At 39.5% G+C, this 15,142-nt stretch overlaps 1 protein-coding gene across 16 annotated transcripts in view; it reads right to left on the reverse strand.

The window, feature by feature from the left end:
* Mecom (MDS1 and EVI1 complex locus) overlaps nucleotides 1–15,142 on the reverse strand; it is a 551,859-nt gene that overhangs the window by 21,085 nt on the left and 515,632 nt on the right. For 5 of the 16 annotated variants that reach the window (XM_029537215.1, XM_029537221.1, XM_029537222.1 and 2 more), the window contains 4 exons: nucleotides 14,298–14,454; nucleotides 8,259–9,615; nucleotides 5,921–6,008; nucleotides 1,304–1,330 (listed from right to left, as the gene is read on the reverse strand). In XM_029537215.1, the coding sequence (XP_029393075.1) occupies nucleotides 1,304–1,330; nucleotides 5,921–6,008; nucleotides 8,259–9,615; nucleotides 14,298–14,454 (1,629 nt within the window). The remainder of the gene's footprint in view (nucleotides 1–1,303; nucleotides 1,331–5,920; nucleotides 6,009–8,258; nucleotides 9,616–14,297; nucleotides 14,455–15,142) is intronic. The other 11 variants (XM_029537216.1, XM_029537223.1, XM_029537219.1 and 8 more) reach the window with 5 other exon arrangements.

A 15,142-nucleotide genomic window follows, 5' to 3' on the forward strand; every position in this document is an offset into this window, starting at 1 on the left:
GAAGCCTATCTGGTCAGTGGCTTGGTCAGTGGGTGTAATGCCAAGCACAGTGGTCAGCATCATGAGGTTAAAGTGGGTCACAGCATGGCAAGTATCAAAGTCACACTGTATCCTAGGAAGAATAAGAAAACTGAGACATGAAGCTCAGGACAGACCTGTGCTGGAGAAGAGAGAGGAGACATCTAGAAAGTACGGGTCAGAATATTCCAAGGAAATACCCACTGTTGTACAGCTTAGCATGATTAAAGTATTCCAAGGAAATACTCCCTATTGTACAGCTTAGCGTGATTAAAGTAGGGGCTTGAATGCTTTCTCACCCTCTCTCATGCTCTCCCCTCACTGCCAATAAATATTTTTATACTTTTTAAATACATGAGATTAATACTTAGATGTTCAACAATAGTGAATTCACAATTCATCACATACTCCACAACAGGAAAAAAAATGGAGAAACTAGTGTTAAAGAATAATTACAAGAAATAAATAAGTGCTAATGTATTCTATCTAACTAAGTTCAGATAGGAAAATAATATGACTCTAGGATACCCACACTACCCCAAGGTTGTCTGTACCCCTATGAAGCAGGTCATTTTGAGCGATGATGTGAACACATAGACATTTATGTGAAAATTTGAAATGCATGTTACCCATCCACCAAGTTCTATTTCAGGGTGAAATATAAAATAAGGATTCTTCCTTCCATGTACAACTTCCTGTATAAAAGAAATAAGCCTATCCCTTGCTTCAGGAACTGAAACCAGATTTACTTATACATCACAGCGAAAAGTTACAAAACTGAGACCTAATTCTGAAAAATCCATTCAGTACTTAGGTACAAAAGTTTAGTTTTTTATCTGTCTCTAAACAGCAGGGGAAATTTCTGCCTCAGGATAGAGGAGCTGGAACTCCAGAGTCACCCTGTATTTCTATACAAGTTCAGGTCTTACACTGCTTGGGGCTTTATCAAAAAATATCTGCAATGTGTTGTCCCCAAATAATAATGGTTTCTACTTAATGATTCATTTCAAAACTCCCCATATAGAGTCTGTATGGGGACACAAATATCAAAGTATCATTATGTGGAATGGGTGTGACTTAGCAAATAAAGTTGTTGCCTAAGTCACTTTCAGCTTATTAAATGCCCGTTCTGCAGAGAATATTCTGCTGTTGAATGAGCAGGGAAATGTGTGCTGCACCTCTATCATGTCATGGACAGCTCCAGATTCGTGTCTGCCCGGCATTCAGAATAAGCTTTAGTCTCTTTAATGCTGCATTACTTTAGTCAAAAATGCAAGGAACTTACCCATGTTCTCTGGTCAGGTAGTGGGAACTGGTAGCAAAATTGAAACAGAAACAGAAAATTACTTCTGTGTGGACCTTTACTGCAATCTCTCCTCTGAGAAATGAGCATTTATTCTAATCTGATAATTTTTACTTATCATGTAACTCTAACGTTAGTAAACTTTCTAGAAATGAAATTAAGTCTATGTATAACACTGGTGAGTTTTCTCTATTTCCTTAAATTAATCATCGAACCAGGCTTGGCTAGAAACCAGAATGACAGCCACTCTAAGAAAGCTACCTACTGTGTGCTACGGAACCCATAGGCAGGCAGGGGAATCCTTTCTTTTTTATTATTCACTAAAAAGCCATGATCCCAAATTTTCCGCATTCTGTTTTCATTTCATTTAAGGCAATTTCCTGTCATAATCCAGTCATTTGTATTTCTATCACATCAATAATAAGGAAAATAATGGCATTTCCTAAAATGGGAATAATTACATAATAAACGATAATTCTTTTGTTGAAATTGTTTGGAATTCCATGCTTGGTAGTAAGGGACTTTGGTTGTTGGTCCTCAGAATACATAATAGGAGGAATTAATAAAAATGTTATAGTTATTTGTGACAATTATGGTCATAATCTTCAGGGGCCTTCATGGCTTAGATGCTCTATCAAGGGCTGAAGTTTAAACCCTTGAAAATATCAGCTAGTAGAAACATTGCATGCTTGCATAAGCTTGGTAGCAAGTAAGAAATGTGCCAATAGGAAAGCAAAATAGAATATGAAAGGCAAAGAACATGTGCTGTTTCCCATAACAGTGTGTAAGCAACAGCCTGGAATATGTTATGTTATCCTCAGCTTCTCGAAATGTAGTAGACACATGGTCAGGCAATGTAAGCAACTGAACTAAAGAGAAATCTTAGGCAAAAGGTCTTTGCTATAGAAGAAAAACATCAGATCTATGAAAATAAAGTATGAAAATAACCAGGAATAATATCAAAAGTGCAGGAAAATCAAACCATGGGTCATAGCCACTTCAACGTGGGTATAATCACCAATGGTTTTTACTTCATTCCCAGTGATCTGTGGCATGAATGAAGATGCCCTAACCAGGAACTAGGGAAGTGGACAGTGTGTGGTATAACTCAGCAACACACTCTCTCCACCTTATCTCTTTGTGGCCGTGCTTTCTTTTTCAAAACTAGAATTCAATCTAAAGAACCATGGATAATCTTCAACTATGTATTCAGAGAGCACATCTTCAGTGCTCGTTACTCCCGTTAGTCAACTACCTTCTTGATCTGATGAAGAGAAGCAGAGTCTTTCAATGGCCTGAGAGCACAAATTGCTTCTTCAAGTACTGAGAGGACTTATCTGCTAATTTGAATATATCTGAGTATGTATGTTTTAAATACTTTGACACAATTTAAAACATTGTAATGCCATAAGCAGTAAGATAGGCTGACAGTCTTTCAGTAAACATCAATAAATATGTATTGACTTATTCTCTTATTATTGTCTAAAGACTGAGTTGTATGGAGGAATTCTGTTTAAAATAATGTAAAACTTGGCATCCCCGTGGCATGCCATTAACCAAGCTTGGTATATGTCTTCATAGTTTTCTAAAGCAACTGAAAAAAATGTGCCAATAGAAATCTGATATCTTAGAATGTGATATCCTCTTTGTTGTGTGGTAGCCTGAAAAACAGACAGTGAATGTCAGCAACTCCTACATGTGTTTCAGTGAATTTTAAATGGGAAGAGTCTTTAAATGGTCTTACCAAAGCATTTGTTTAACTGTTCAATCGTGGGAATCCCTGATAGCAGGGGCTAACCTTTCTGTGTTTGCTTACAGCATCTTCATAGTAAGGTCATACCAAGGACACAATAACCACCTTTCTAAACAGCCCAAGGTATATGGGGAAGCCATGGCTTACAAAGTAGATCAGGACATGAGATGCTTACTACAGTGACTTTATCCTCACCATGGGAGACCTGTGCATCCATTTCTAAGGATGTCCATTAGTTTCTTTCAGAAACCAGACACAATGTCAAATACACCCTCTTGGTAAACCTTGCAATTTAAACCCTGTAAAGCCATGTGTTCTCCTATTGTACACAAAGAACTAAACAATCTTCCTCAAAAACCAAAGCACTTTTGCTAATTATAGATAGTAAAAACACTTTGTACCACAATTACTCCTAATCCCAAACCCTTTTTTTTATTAGTTGAGGTTAGAATGGAATTTATAGAATCAAAACAAACAAACAAACAAACAAACAAACCAAAAACCAAAACCAAACAAACAAAATGCCTAAAATTGGGACATGAGCAGTTTTCTGAAAGAGCAGACATCTCCAAAGACAGTGAACTTGAAGGTAGAGCTGAGCTTTTCCTTCGTGTATCCCAGGAATTCACCTACTACGTATTATGTATTAAGACTACAGGAATGGCACCTTAAACAGTATTCCTCTGTAGTTTGGAAAGAGCTTGTGAATTAGGCACCCTGAATATCTACCTTTTCTGTTCCTCCAAAGTCCCCTGTGGCAGTCCCCACTGCCCAGCACATATGATATTGGCATTATACGGAGACTGAATACAGAATGACAGGAATCCACTTTGATTCGTCAGATCTGGGACACACTAAATACTGCAAATTAACTTTTGTTATCCTTACTGGGTCCTAACAACAACACGTAGCAACAGGCAGTCTACACACCAAAATGTCACCAAAATGTGACATTGTAGAAGGGAAGGAAATACATCCCCTGTATTCCCATGGCATACCTGAGAGGGTCTCCAGGAGGGGCCACTACTGTGCTGTGAGCAATGGGCACAGCCCTTACCTGTCATATTCACTGTTACCTTTGAGAATATTAAAATATAACACATTCCTTCATATTCTCTTATTAAATATAAATAAATTCCATATTTATAACACAGTCCTACAGACATGTAATTATTGGTAAATGAACTTAATCACTTTATTAAGTGGCACAATGACCAAGGGTGGCCATTGTTTTTAAAGGCTGTGGGTACCTTGAAATCAGCATGTTCAGAAAGTTTTCATAAATAAGAAAACCAACACCCAGATAAAAGAAACTGCTCAAAGACTCTAAACCCCATTCCTGTTTTCTTCTTTCTATCATATCCTATAGTATTCAGCTTTTTACTGCTTAATTGCTAGACATTTTATATAATAAAAATAGGCAAGCAACCTGATCACTATTATTAAATGTATACAATAATATAGATGCATGTGTGCTTTTGGTTATAATTAGAAAAGAATATATCAAGAGAGTTGTATTTTTATGCAACATCTGAAACATCGGGCATTTTATATTCCAGATTATTACACTGTGAACCCTTGCAAGTGTTATTAGGTCAGTATAAATATCAAATATTTACCGATAAGCATTCACTGCTTCAGCACTTGGCTCTTTCTGTGAAGGGGTTATGTAAACAGTATCAGTCCTTAACCTTCCTATATAAAATCCATGGTGGAATGTTCCTGGAACTTTTGATACCTAAGCATATATTTTCTCAATTTAGATTAGAGTGAGAATTTTGGAACAGAAGTTAAGTTTTTAGGTATAACTAAAACAGATGTTTGGATTTCTGTTCTCCCATGCTTGTTTCAGCATTAAGGAAGAAAAATGAAAAAGTAAGAACACGAAAGAAAAGGTAAGATTCCTATCCCAAGACAAATTAATGCCTTTGCTACCTAAATGGAAGAGATTTTCACTAGTTTATTTACGGCACTACCGTTTATGGCTTGGATATACTACAACAGAACAAATTTATGTACCAAATTGTCAGGTACCTTTCTTAAAAATCGTCAGTGTCTTCAAAGATCAGAGCTTGCATCATTTAAACACAAAGCATCACAAAACGAAATGTGAGTTTAAAAAGCAGATTCCAGACATTATGTTTGCACTTTCAATATGACGCCCTAGCTGTGGATTAATATGTAAACCAGTCTTCAGAAAAGAAAATTAAATGGGTGGCGACCCAGAGATGAAGCCAGAAGATAGCACTGTTCAGTATACCGTATACCCCTTTGCAAAGAGAAACTGCATGTCTTTTGATAAATGGGCCTGGCTCCATTCAGTAAATAGCTCTGTGTATTGTGGTGAATTCTTGTGCAATTACAGACCTTCCCTGGAATGCCCAGTGGTGTCTAGATAAATTCCTTCACCCTCTATGGTAACAACTTGTCAGGTAGACTCATTTCCTGTTTTTATCTAAGCACTGAAAGGACAGGAGTGACCTTCATGAGGTTGGGACGAGTCACAGTGTGATCCATATCTCCGTATCAGGAAACTTTAAACACAAAAGACGACTTCAATATTTATTTCCTTAGCTGAGTCTGATTCGCTCCAACATGCACTTTAGCTCAGTGAACAGTTAAAGCGCATAACAATTTAACACCAAAACAATGTTATTTTTACACATATACTGATGACTTTTTTCTTTTAAAAAGCTTGGGTTTTAGTCTTGCTAAAATTTCCTGTGTTTTTCCATGGCAGCATCATAGGAAATACTAGTGTTATTAAAGTTTCTTTCAATTCACTGCACCTGCTTCTTGGGATGAACAAGTTTACAAGCTTGAAATCTCAAATCCAAAATACTTACTTGTGGGTGAAACAAGAATCCTGGAGAAGGTCTCAAGTATTTTTCTTTCAAAGCTTCAAGCGGGTCAGTTAACTTTCTTTTCTCTACTCTGAAAGGTTAGAATCAGATTTGGGAGAGTCAGTCTTGAATCTCAATAACAGGACAGCCAGTGTCACTCAAAGAAGCAAAGCCGATGGAAGTTCTCACTGGGACACACTTACAAAGAGACTGCTCCTGGGCACTTCTAAGTTCTCAAAGGGAGAAAGTCCACTTGATAATGGAAAAAATCCTACTTAATGACTAGGGTGGAAAGGGAGTTTGCGTAACAGGGGTCTTTACAATGCTAGGAGTCTTCTGATTCAGATGGAGCAAAGACATTAGAAGAGTTTGAAATGGCCGTTGAGAACTGGGATGGTTTAATTTAATTCATTTTCTAACAAAAACTACATCCTCCTAAATACCCACTCGTTAAATATCTCTCGTTATCGTAAATCTGCCTATTGGGTGCAAGGGTACTTCCAAGTTAGCTAGGCGCTGTTGCAGATATTCAAGACGGGCTCAGGTTCACACATTGATATGCAACATATGTGTGAGATGGGTACATAAATGTTCAAATAGTCTCTACCTCTCTTACAAGGGGAGGTAGGAAGTAAGTTTGGAAAATAGGAATAATTTTAAGCATGCCCCGCATCCTCTCTGCAGTTAGGCATCTAGAGAATCGAAGTAAGACAGATTCATTCTTACCAGCTATTGGCAATTACCTTTTAAGAAAATTTAAGTAAGTGCACATTTAAGGTATAATTGAAAGCCAGACTTAGGGACCACTTAGGAAATGAAAGAAGGGGTTAGGAGATAAAGGTCAACTTTGGCTGCATGGGGAGTTTGAGGCCCATATCAAGAACAAATTTTGAAAATGCTATTGAAACACAATAGCTGTGAACTCAAGACATTTTCCTCATACTGTATTTGAGATCTACTATTTTACTTACTGAACTAAGCAATAAGAGGCCCATTTCAGGATAAAAATTCTGGAGGCTGCATCCTGGGCCTGGCACTCACACTTGGCTTTGGGGTTTTTCATGAGACTTTGCCTTCTATAAAAATGAAAGGCCTGGAGCCATAAAACTGAAGCAAGCGGACATGGGCTCATGTTCAGAGGTGTTGAAGATGGCACAGGGGGTATCCTATCAGTGCTGAAGCATGACCACTGGTAGCACAAGGACATGTTAGATTGTCTTCCTTTTTCCCCAGATACGGTCTTGTTACATACACTCAAAGCTAGCCTCAAACTTGTGATGCTCCTGCCTCAGCCTCCCGAATCTGAGGGTTGGCCCATGTTATCAGGCCCTTTGTACTGGGTTCTTCTGTTTCTCTTGTTGAAATGGAGACAGCCGTTAGCATACTAGCAAACTTTAGAAGAGAACACTGACAAGGACTTTCAGTTCTAGCACTGATTAAACTAGAGACTATCAGTATTAATGACTTAAAGGGTGGTGCTACGTCTCTTCTTTAAGAAACACTAGGCACTCAATGAAAATGATCCTATCTTAAATAAATTCAATTAAAAAATCCACACGTTCCACAAAGTCTTGAGACTATTCAGAATTTGAATTTCAGAGTAAATTGAAAATTCCTATACTCTGTAAAAGGCATAATAAATATGATGGTTAAAGAAAATTAAAATTCAAAAATCAAATTGTTTTAGGTGGTGACTATTACAGTATACTGTGTAAATAAAATACATTCTATGAAACATATATGATTTACCCATAGAATGCTTACACATACTAAAGGAAACTAAGTAATAATGGGAGTAAATAGATTTATTTTAAGCAACTTACTCATTAATAGAAAGCCATTTTGTGATTAGTGTTTCACATACTTGGGGTTCTAAGAGATCTATTTAGAAAGGGAATGCATGTAGTATACATACCAATATATACCACTGGGTTAACAAAGAGAAGACAGGCTGTTCTAGGTCTTGTGTCATTCTAAATAAGCAACCCATTTACACCCCCATGCATATCAGTGCTAATCCTTCAGGAGCCTTGCTTTAAAGATGACTTACTCATATTTTCCACTTCCTGACAATGTTTGAAAGTAAGTGTATTGGCGAAATAAAAAAAAAAATCCTGTGGGCCTATTCCAAAACCTCAATTTCAGAGACATTCAAAAATAAGTCCAAACTTAATCTGTCCATTTCTGAATTTAAGAATATGAGTTCATGGGATTAAACCTCATAATCAAGAGGAGAGGGGAGGCAGAGATCTGGGAGAGCATAGGGGATCTGGGATGACATCGCATACAACATGTGCTTCACACATCCGTCTTATCCACTGTCTCTTCCCATCATCCTTACCTATAAATGGGGTCCATGAAGAAGGGAGTGGGTCTGGCATGCTGCAAGGAGCCATCTGAAGATGGCCTTGTTTCCATGTTGTTTCCTTTCTTTTCCCCAAATACATGGTTTTTTCGAGGCTCAGTCAACTTTGTCCCACCGGCTCTGCTCCTACTGCCCATACTTAGGTCCAGGGGCTGGTCTTGGCTTGTGGCTGGTGTTCCTGAAGGCTTCGAGGGGCCTGAAGTCAAGGGCTTCTCATCCTTTCTCTTAGTGGTGAGGTCAAAAGGGGACTCGGAGCCTCCCTTCTGCAGTTTCTTAACTTCACTTGGTGATTGGGGCTCCATTTTCAAAGGTAACGACCTCAAGTCTCTATCAGGAAATGGGTACATTGATTGAGAGAATGCTGGAAAAAACGGGAGGGGAAACATGGAAGGGTAAGGTAACGCTCCGACTTTTTTGTCTTGCAGCCCCACCAGTCCTGTGGAACCAAAGTATTTTTCAGCAATAGACGCAATAGCCTTTATAGAATCATTCACAGCTCCTGACACGGCACTTTGCTCCTCTACAGATGCTGAGAAAACGGAATGATTGTTGTATTCTTTCTTATTAGTTATCGAAGCCAGATTCTGCAGAGGGCTTACTTTGTCTTTGAACATTTTACCATTTTCTTTACATTTCTCTTTATCACTTTCAAGGTCACTTTCCAGATCAGAGCCCGAGGTTGTTTCCAGGTCACTGCCACTCGGTGTACTGACATCATCAAGGTCACTACTCTCTGACTGGTCACTGATTTTCTCAAGGGGCCTCTCTTCAGAGGACCTCTCGGGCAGCAGTTCCACTGGCTTATTGTCCCCTACAGGTGGGTGTTTAGATAGTGCCTTCAAAATATCCTGTGTGGCTGGCAGTATCTGAGGATGTGCCAAGAGGGGACTTTGACAATTGTTGGACTGTTCGGTACTTGATAGTCCTTTAACAGGAGGACTAGTGGGTATCAAAGGAGGCCTGTGGTATAAGCCCGAAGGAAACAGACCAGGAAAGCTAAAGGAAAATCCAGGAGCTGTTGGAAAGGTAAGACCAGCAGGATGCCTATTGGTGCCAAAATAGTCAGCCAGGCCCGGGTTGGCATGACTCATATTAACCATGGACGTTTTATCCATAGCTGGGGTTCCAGGAAGTGAAATGCCTTGGCCAAAAAATCCACCTGCCGCAAAATGGTTCTTGCCCTCACAAAACCTCCTGTGTTTATTTAAGGAAGACGTAGTGCTGAACATTTGTCCACAGTCTTTGCACTTGATTTGGGTTCTGCAATCAGCATGCATGCGCTTATGACGACAAAGGTTTGAAAACTGAGTATAGGATTTATGGCAGACCTCACCTGTGTGCAAACAACAAAAAAGAGTCTCAGGCTTTATGACAATTGCTTCTGGATTCAGCAAGCATCACAAGTGGTTTACCCAGAATAGTTTCAATTAGGAAGCCAGGAATAGAAGTTGGGAGTCAGCGATCTGGATGCTCGGGACACAGAAAATGCCATTTTACTAGATTCCAAAGCAAGGCATCCAACCTGACAAATGTCTACAAAGCAGCACAAATATTTCACACAGAGAATGTAAATATTTCCCACCCGCCCACCCACCCACCCCCCACTGCACAATATTTTTCATAATATTTGTGTGTTTAAATATTTATGAAAAGGACACAGCCCAGAATGCATTGCTTCTCCCACCTGCTTCCTAACACTAGCAGAGTCTGAAAAAATTAAAGATATGTTTAGCACAAACACTTCAGAGCATTTAAAACATTCTGCACTGTATACACCAAGGCAGGGTAAACAGACTTCCCCGTATCCACAATCTTCCCCCTTTCTCCCCTCTCCCCGTGGGGAAGGGCTGGAGCTGTTCTCCCACTATTTCATCAGTATTATATCATGCACTCTCATCGTTCACACATCAAAGCCACACAACAATGCGCATTGTGTATTGGGAGACCCTTTTAACAATCATTTTCATGATTTGAGAAAGACTGACATAATTTACAATGGCTCTATTTTAAGCCTGCGGAGGAAACTAAATTGAATGTGGCCCATCCTGGATTGCTGGTTCCCATGAACTATGAGCACGTCCTCTGACTTCCTCTCACACCAATGGCTGTGGTAACCTTCCTGCAGATGAAACCCCCATCCTTGGGAAACATGCTCACTTGCTGGTGTATCTTCCTCAGTTATCTCGGGGCTTGACTTCAGTGAGTGTCGGCCGAGTATGGGAAGCAGAGGAGAGGGCTGAGACAACTCTAATCCTGGAAGAACCTGGCAGCCAGTGTGGTCCTGAGCTATCCCCTTTAACTAAGAATTTGTCAATAAAGTATCACACCCCCGTCTTACAGGTGTGCCAAGATTTTTAAGTATATTTTAAAGCCAAATTGCGTAGCCTTTCACCCTTTCAAGAAAGACTTTACTCAATTTGAGTCTTACAGGATTATAAGATCAAATCGCTAAACATCATGTTTTTAAACTTTTTTGGAGGATGAGTTACTTTATGTGTGAGCTTACTTTAATGCTTCTGTGCATGGTTTTTTGGTTTGTTTGTTTGTTTGTTTTGGTTTTTCGAGACAGGGTTTCTCTGTGTACCCCTGGCTGTCCTGGAACTCACTTTGTAGACCAGGCTGGTCTCGAACACAGAAATCTACCTGCCTCTGCCTCCCAAGTGCTGGGATTAAAGGTGTGCGCCACCACCGCCCGGCTTTCTGTGCATGTTTTATGCATATGGAAATATGATGTCTTTTGCTGGTAATTGTTGAAACAAATTTATTTCAAGAAAATAAACATAAAATTTGACAGTTACTACTTTCCAGGAATCACTGACTATAGGTGCAGAATGCTCAAGTCAAAAACTTGAATCAAAACAATGAAAACGTTTAAGACAATTCATGCGAAGATGATTTTACAGAACTCAGTCAAGCAAAACTCACCAGATTCGCCCTCCCCCACTCCAGAAACAGGAAGTGCTAAGCAATTGCTTTTTTTTTTTTTTTTCCTGATAAAGACTGGACAGTCCTGAACATCAGTGTGTCTGTGAATAACACTTCAGGGACTGTCACAAGGATTTTAGTAAGAAGAGAAGCTTTTTTTTTTTTTCAGATTTCTACCAGAGGACATCCTTCAGTCTGTTCTGACAGCATTTAAAAAGGTTCTATCTATACATGTTCTGTTATATTACTTGATACACTAAATAAAATCACCATGGAGGTGGGTAACAGACTTCCACATGATTGTATTATATTGTTTCACTTATGGGCAATTCCAAGAAACTATCAAGTCATTTATTATTGAAATTATAAAAGAACACTCTTTCTTAAAGGAATCTATCTTTTGAGACTAAAAGCACTATGAGAAAATGTTTCAATGGGTAGTCAACCAAGTGTAAATGCAGGAGTTGCAGTGTTTTGGAAATAAACTTGTTCTCGCCTCCTCTCTCATGTAGCTGGATGGCTCTAAGAAAATCCACAGCGTGTATGTTGGAATAACAGAAGATGTTCTTGACTTGTCTGCCGCGCCTTTCGTTACAGGACAAGTAGAGTCTGTGTCTGGTCTCAAAATCATTGAATCTGGGATATTTCCTTAGTCAGATCTTAGTTTACCACCCTTGAAGGCTTGATCTAAGACATCAATAACAGGGCTCCAGGTCAATGGTTCAATTGATGTTGAAGTCTATACTCCAGTGTAATTTTCTCAGTAACAAGGAATTAGTCTGCAGTTAACATTGCATCTCCCTCGTAAACAAGTTAAGAAGTATTTTGAATATTTTCTGTCTATTAGAGCATGTGGTTTCTATTTGGGCAGGCTGGAGATGGCTGTAAAGGCAGTGAGTAATTACCTTAGCACTAGGGACCCTGTGCTCACTGTAATAAGAGACAGTTGTCATAAACACACCAGCGGGGCCAAATCATGGTGTGTGGCCTTTGAGAGAGAAACAGATAGCAGCCATAGGTGAACCTCCACCCTTGCAGACTCATGGCAACTCCTAGCCATAAACCCCTTTGTTCTGAAATTGCACGGCTATTATATGTAATTACGCCATGGTTCACTGTCAGATTTGATATTTGAAGAAAGTCATCTGTTATTTAAATTTACCAATAATTGCTGTGAATGCATTCAATGGGAATACTTGATGCAAGTCAAATAAGAAGGGACAATCTGATACTTGAGTGGGACTGTTTCCTTTCACAGGGTTCATGTGTTGAATGTGCAGATGCAAGAGTTAAGCGATGGAGCCTATGCTTTCATGTTTTAAGAACAGATAAAAGTATGAGAGAGATAATCAGAGTTCCTTGTGATCTAGTCTGCTCTTCTCACCAAAACATAAATCTTGTCAGCATTTATTTCTGATGAGCCTGAAATAAATGAATATAGAAAGCCCAGAGCACTTCCAAGCAGGCTTGCAGGGAAATGTGGCCCAGAGTCATGAAGTCATGAATGCTCACTTTCTTCCAATCTTTCTTTCTTTCTTTCTTTCTTTCTTTCTTTCTTTCTTTCTTTCTTTCTTTCTTTCTTTCTTTCTTCCTTCCTTCCTTCCTTCCTTTCTTTCTTTCNCTTTCTTTCTTTCTTTCTTTCTTTCTTTCTTTCTTTCTTCCTTCCTTCCTTCCTTCCTTTCTTTCTTTCTTTCTTTCTTTCTTTCTTTCTTTTTTTCTCTTTTTCTTTCTTTTTTAAGACAAAACTTTTAAATCGCTGTTGTATACTTCATTTCCCTTGGTTTCAACACAGTTTCCCTGGGAGATCAAGGAGCCCTTTGTTTCTCTGCTGGTTTTCTTCACTCCACCCAGGTAACAGACATCTAAGCGAAGCAGACTCTTGTACCCTGGAGAAGGAAAGACAAGTACTTCTTCTGGCTCTGGGAAGCCCAGAGGAAGGCTGTGTCAAGGCGAAGAACAGTGTAGTTAGTCGCTGGCAGATCCACACTGGCACTGAGAAGTAGATGGCTTGCCAACAAGTCCAGTAGGAGTACGATCCCTCAGATACTCACTGCAAACCATCAGTGTTTGTCCGAATAAACAAACAAACAAACAAACAAACAAACCAAAGAGGGGGGGGGGACTGGTTTACATGGAGTTCCCAAAGCAGAAACTCAGAGGTGCTGCCAGGTGCCTGTAACGTGTCAAACAATCCCATCCGTATCTGGACCCAAAATCACTTTAGAATTTGGTAGCACAGCTCACTTTGTCCCTGCCTTTACACACCCAGCGAAGCTCTGGAACAAAGGGCTCCGGAGCTGTTGCCTAGATGAAGTGAGAACAAACGGTTTACCTTCTGAATTATTGCGACACAACTCAGACACAGACCCGCACTGGTGAACGGAAGACTGTGAGTTGAGTTCTCCTTGCCTTGAAGAGTGTGATTAAAGTGCTCGGTCCAACAGTATGCCGAGTAGGTGGGCAAAGGGGGTGTCCCCTGAAAGCATGAAGCTTGTACCTCTGCTTGAGTGCAGTGGATGGGAGAGGGAGCCTGTCCGGCATCAAACGGAAAATACTTTGCTTTTTCAAGGGGCCCAAACTACATATCTGCAATGTAAACAGCAGACAGCAAAGGAGCAAAGAACATCTTACCCCACCCACACATACACTCTAATCCACACGCAGCAACATAAACCCTTCTTGCCGGGCTGGGCTCTTCCAGTTCCCAGTGATCCAGAACAAGCTGAAGAACATTTCATCTTGCTTAGTGATGTCAGTAATTGGCGGTTTTACAAAGCCATGAACATTTACAGTGCGAGACAAATCTGGTTGTCTTGATTAAATCCTACAACCTAGAAAGACTTTTATTTCATTATTTAACAACTCTATTCTTTACCTGATACTGATTTCACCTAAAAGAAAACACCCCAAAGATTATAGACAAAATAACACAGATAAGCTTATAAAAAAAATTTCTTATAACATAAAATAGCCCTTCTATTTTGGACCATAACAAAGCTAAGAAGGCAACTCCTCCAACCATGCTATTGTTACGGGGCCTTTTAAAGGAGAGATGGATGCAGAAAGGAGGCTAGGGTATTTAAAACTTACAGATAAAGGGCTTCACACTGCTGTGGATGTGCTTGTGCTGTTTGAGGCCTGACGAAGTGGCAAATGTTTTACCACACTCAGGGCAAGCATGTGCCCGGGCACCGACATGCTGAGATCGAATGTGTCGCTGAAGGTTGCTAGGGTCCGTGAAAACCTGCTAGGAAATGAGTACTGATTAATCCAGAAACTTCACTTACACATACAAGAAAGACCTGTGATGGCTCAAAGAGGAAGTTTCTTTGTCTTGCTTGTTTTGTAGATTTTATCAAAGACAATATGAAAGCTGTATTTCCAAAGTGCAAGAAACTCCTTGAAGGGAGAAACCAGAAATGATTCACTTTTCTGCATTCATCAGGGTATCCATTAGTGTCCATATCAGACTACACAATGAATGGTGCTATCAGGCCATAGTGAAGGCCTTTGTAGAAACTACGGTCAAAGACTAAATTCAGTCCTAGCTTTCATTAAAAGTACCCTTTAAAATAAAGACACATTATACACAAGATTTGGAAGATTTTGATAAAAGCACCCCAAATCAATTTAAATAATTTCTCTCAGAGGTTAAACTCAAACATATTGCTTCTTCTGTGTGTTTCCAGCAACCTAGACCTTTTCCTTTGAATGTTTCAGTAAATAAAAATATGAGAGACCCAGTAATATATCCAGGAATAAAATATCCTTCATGGCAGTTCCCACGGCCATGAGAAAAACTGTGGAAACAGAAAGCAACCATTCCCTGACTTCTCTGTGTTCACCATGAAAAAAAAAAAAAAAGAAGAAAGAAGGAAAGGAAGAAAGGAGGAAGGAGAGAGAGAGAGAGAGAGAGAGAGAGAGAGAAAGGAGAG

The sequence above is a fragment of the Mus pahari genome, chromosome 4, assembly GCF_900095145.1.
Source record: "Mus pahari chromosome 4, PAHARI_EIJ_v1.1, whole genome shotgun sequence".
Lineage (NCBI taxonomy): Eukaryota > Metazoa > Chordata > Mammalia > Rodentia > Muridae > Mus > Mus pahari.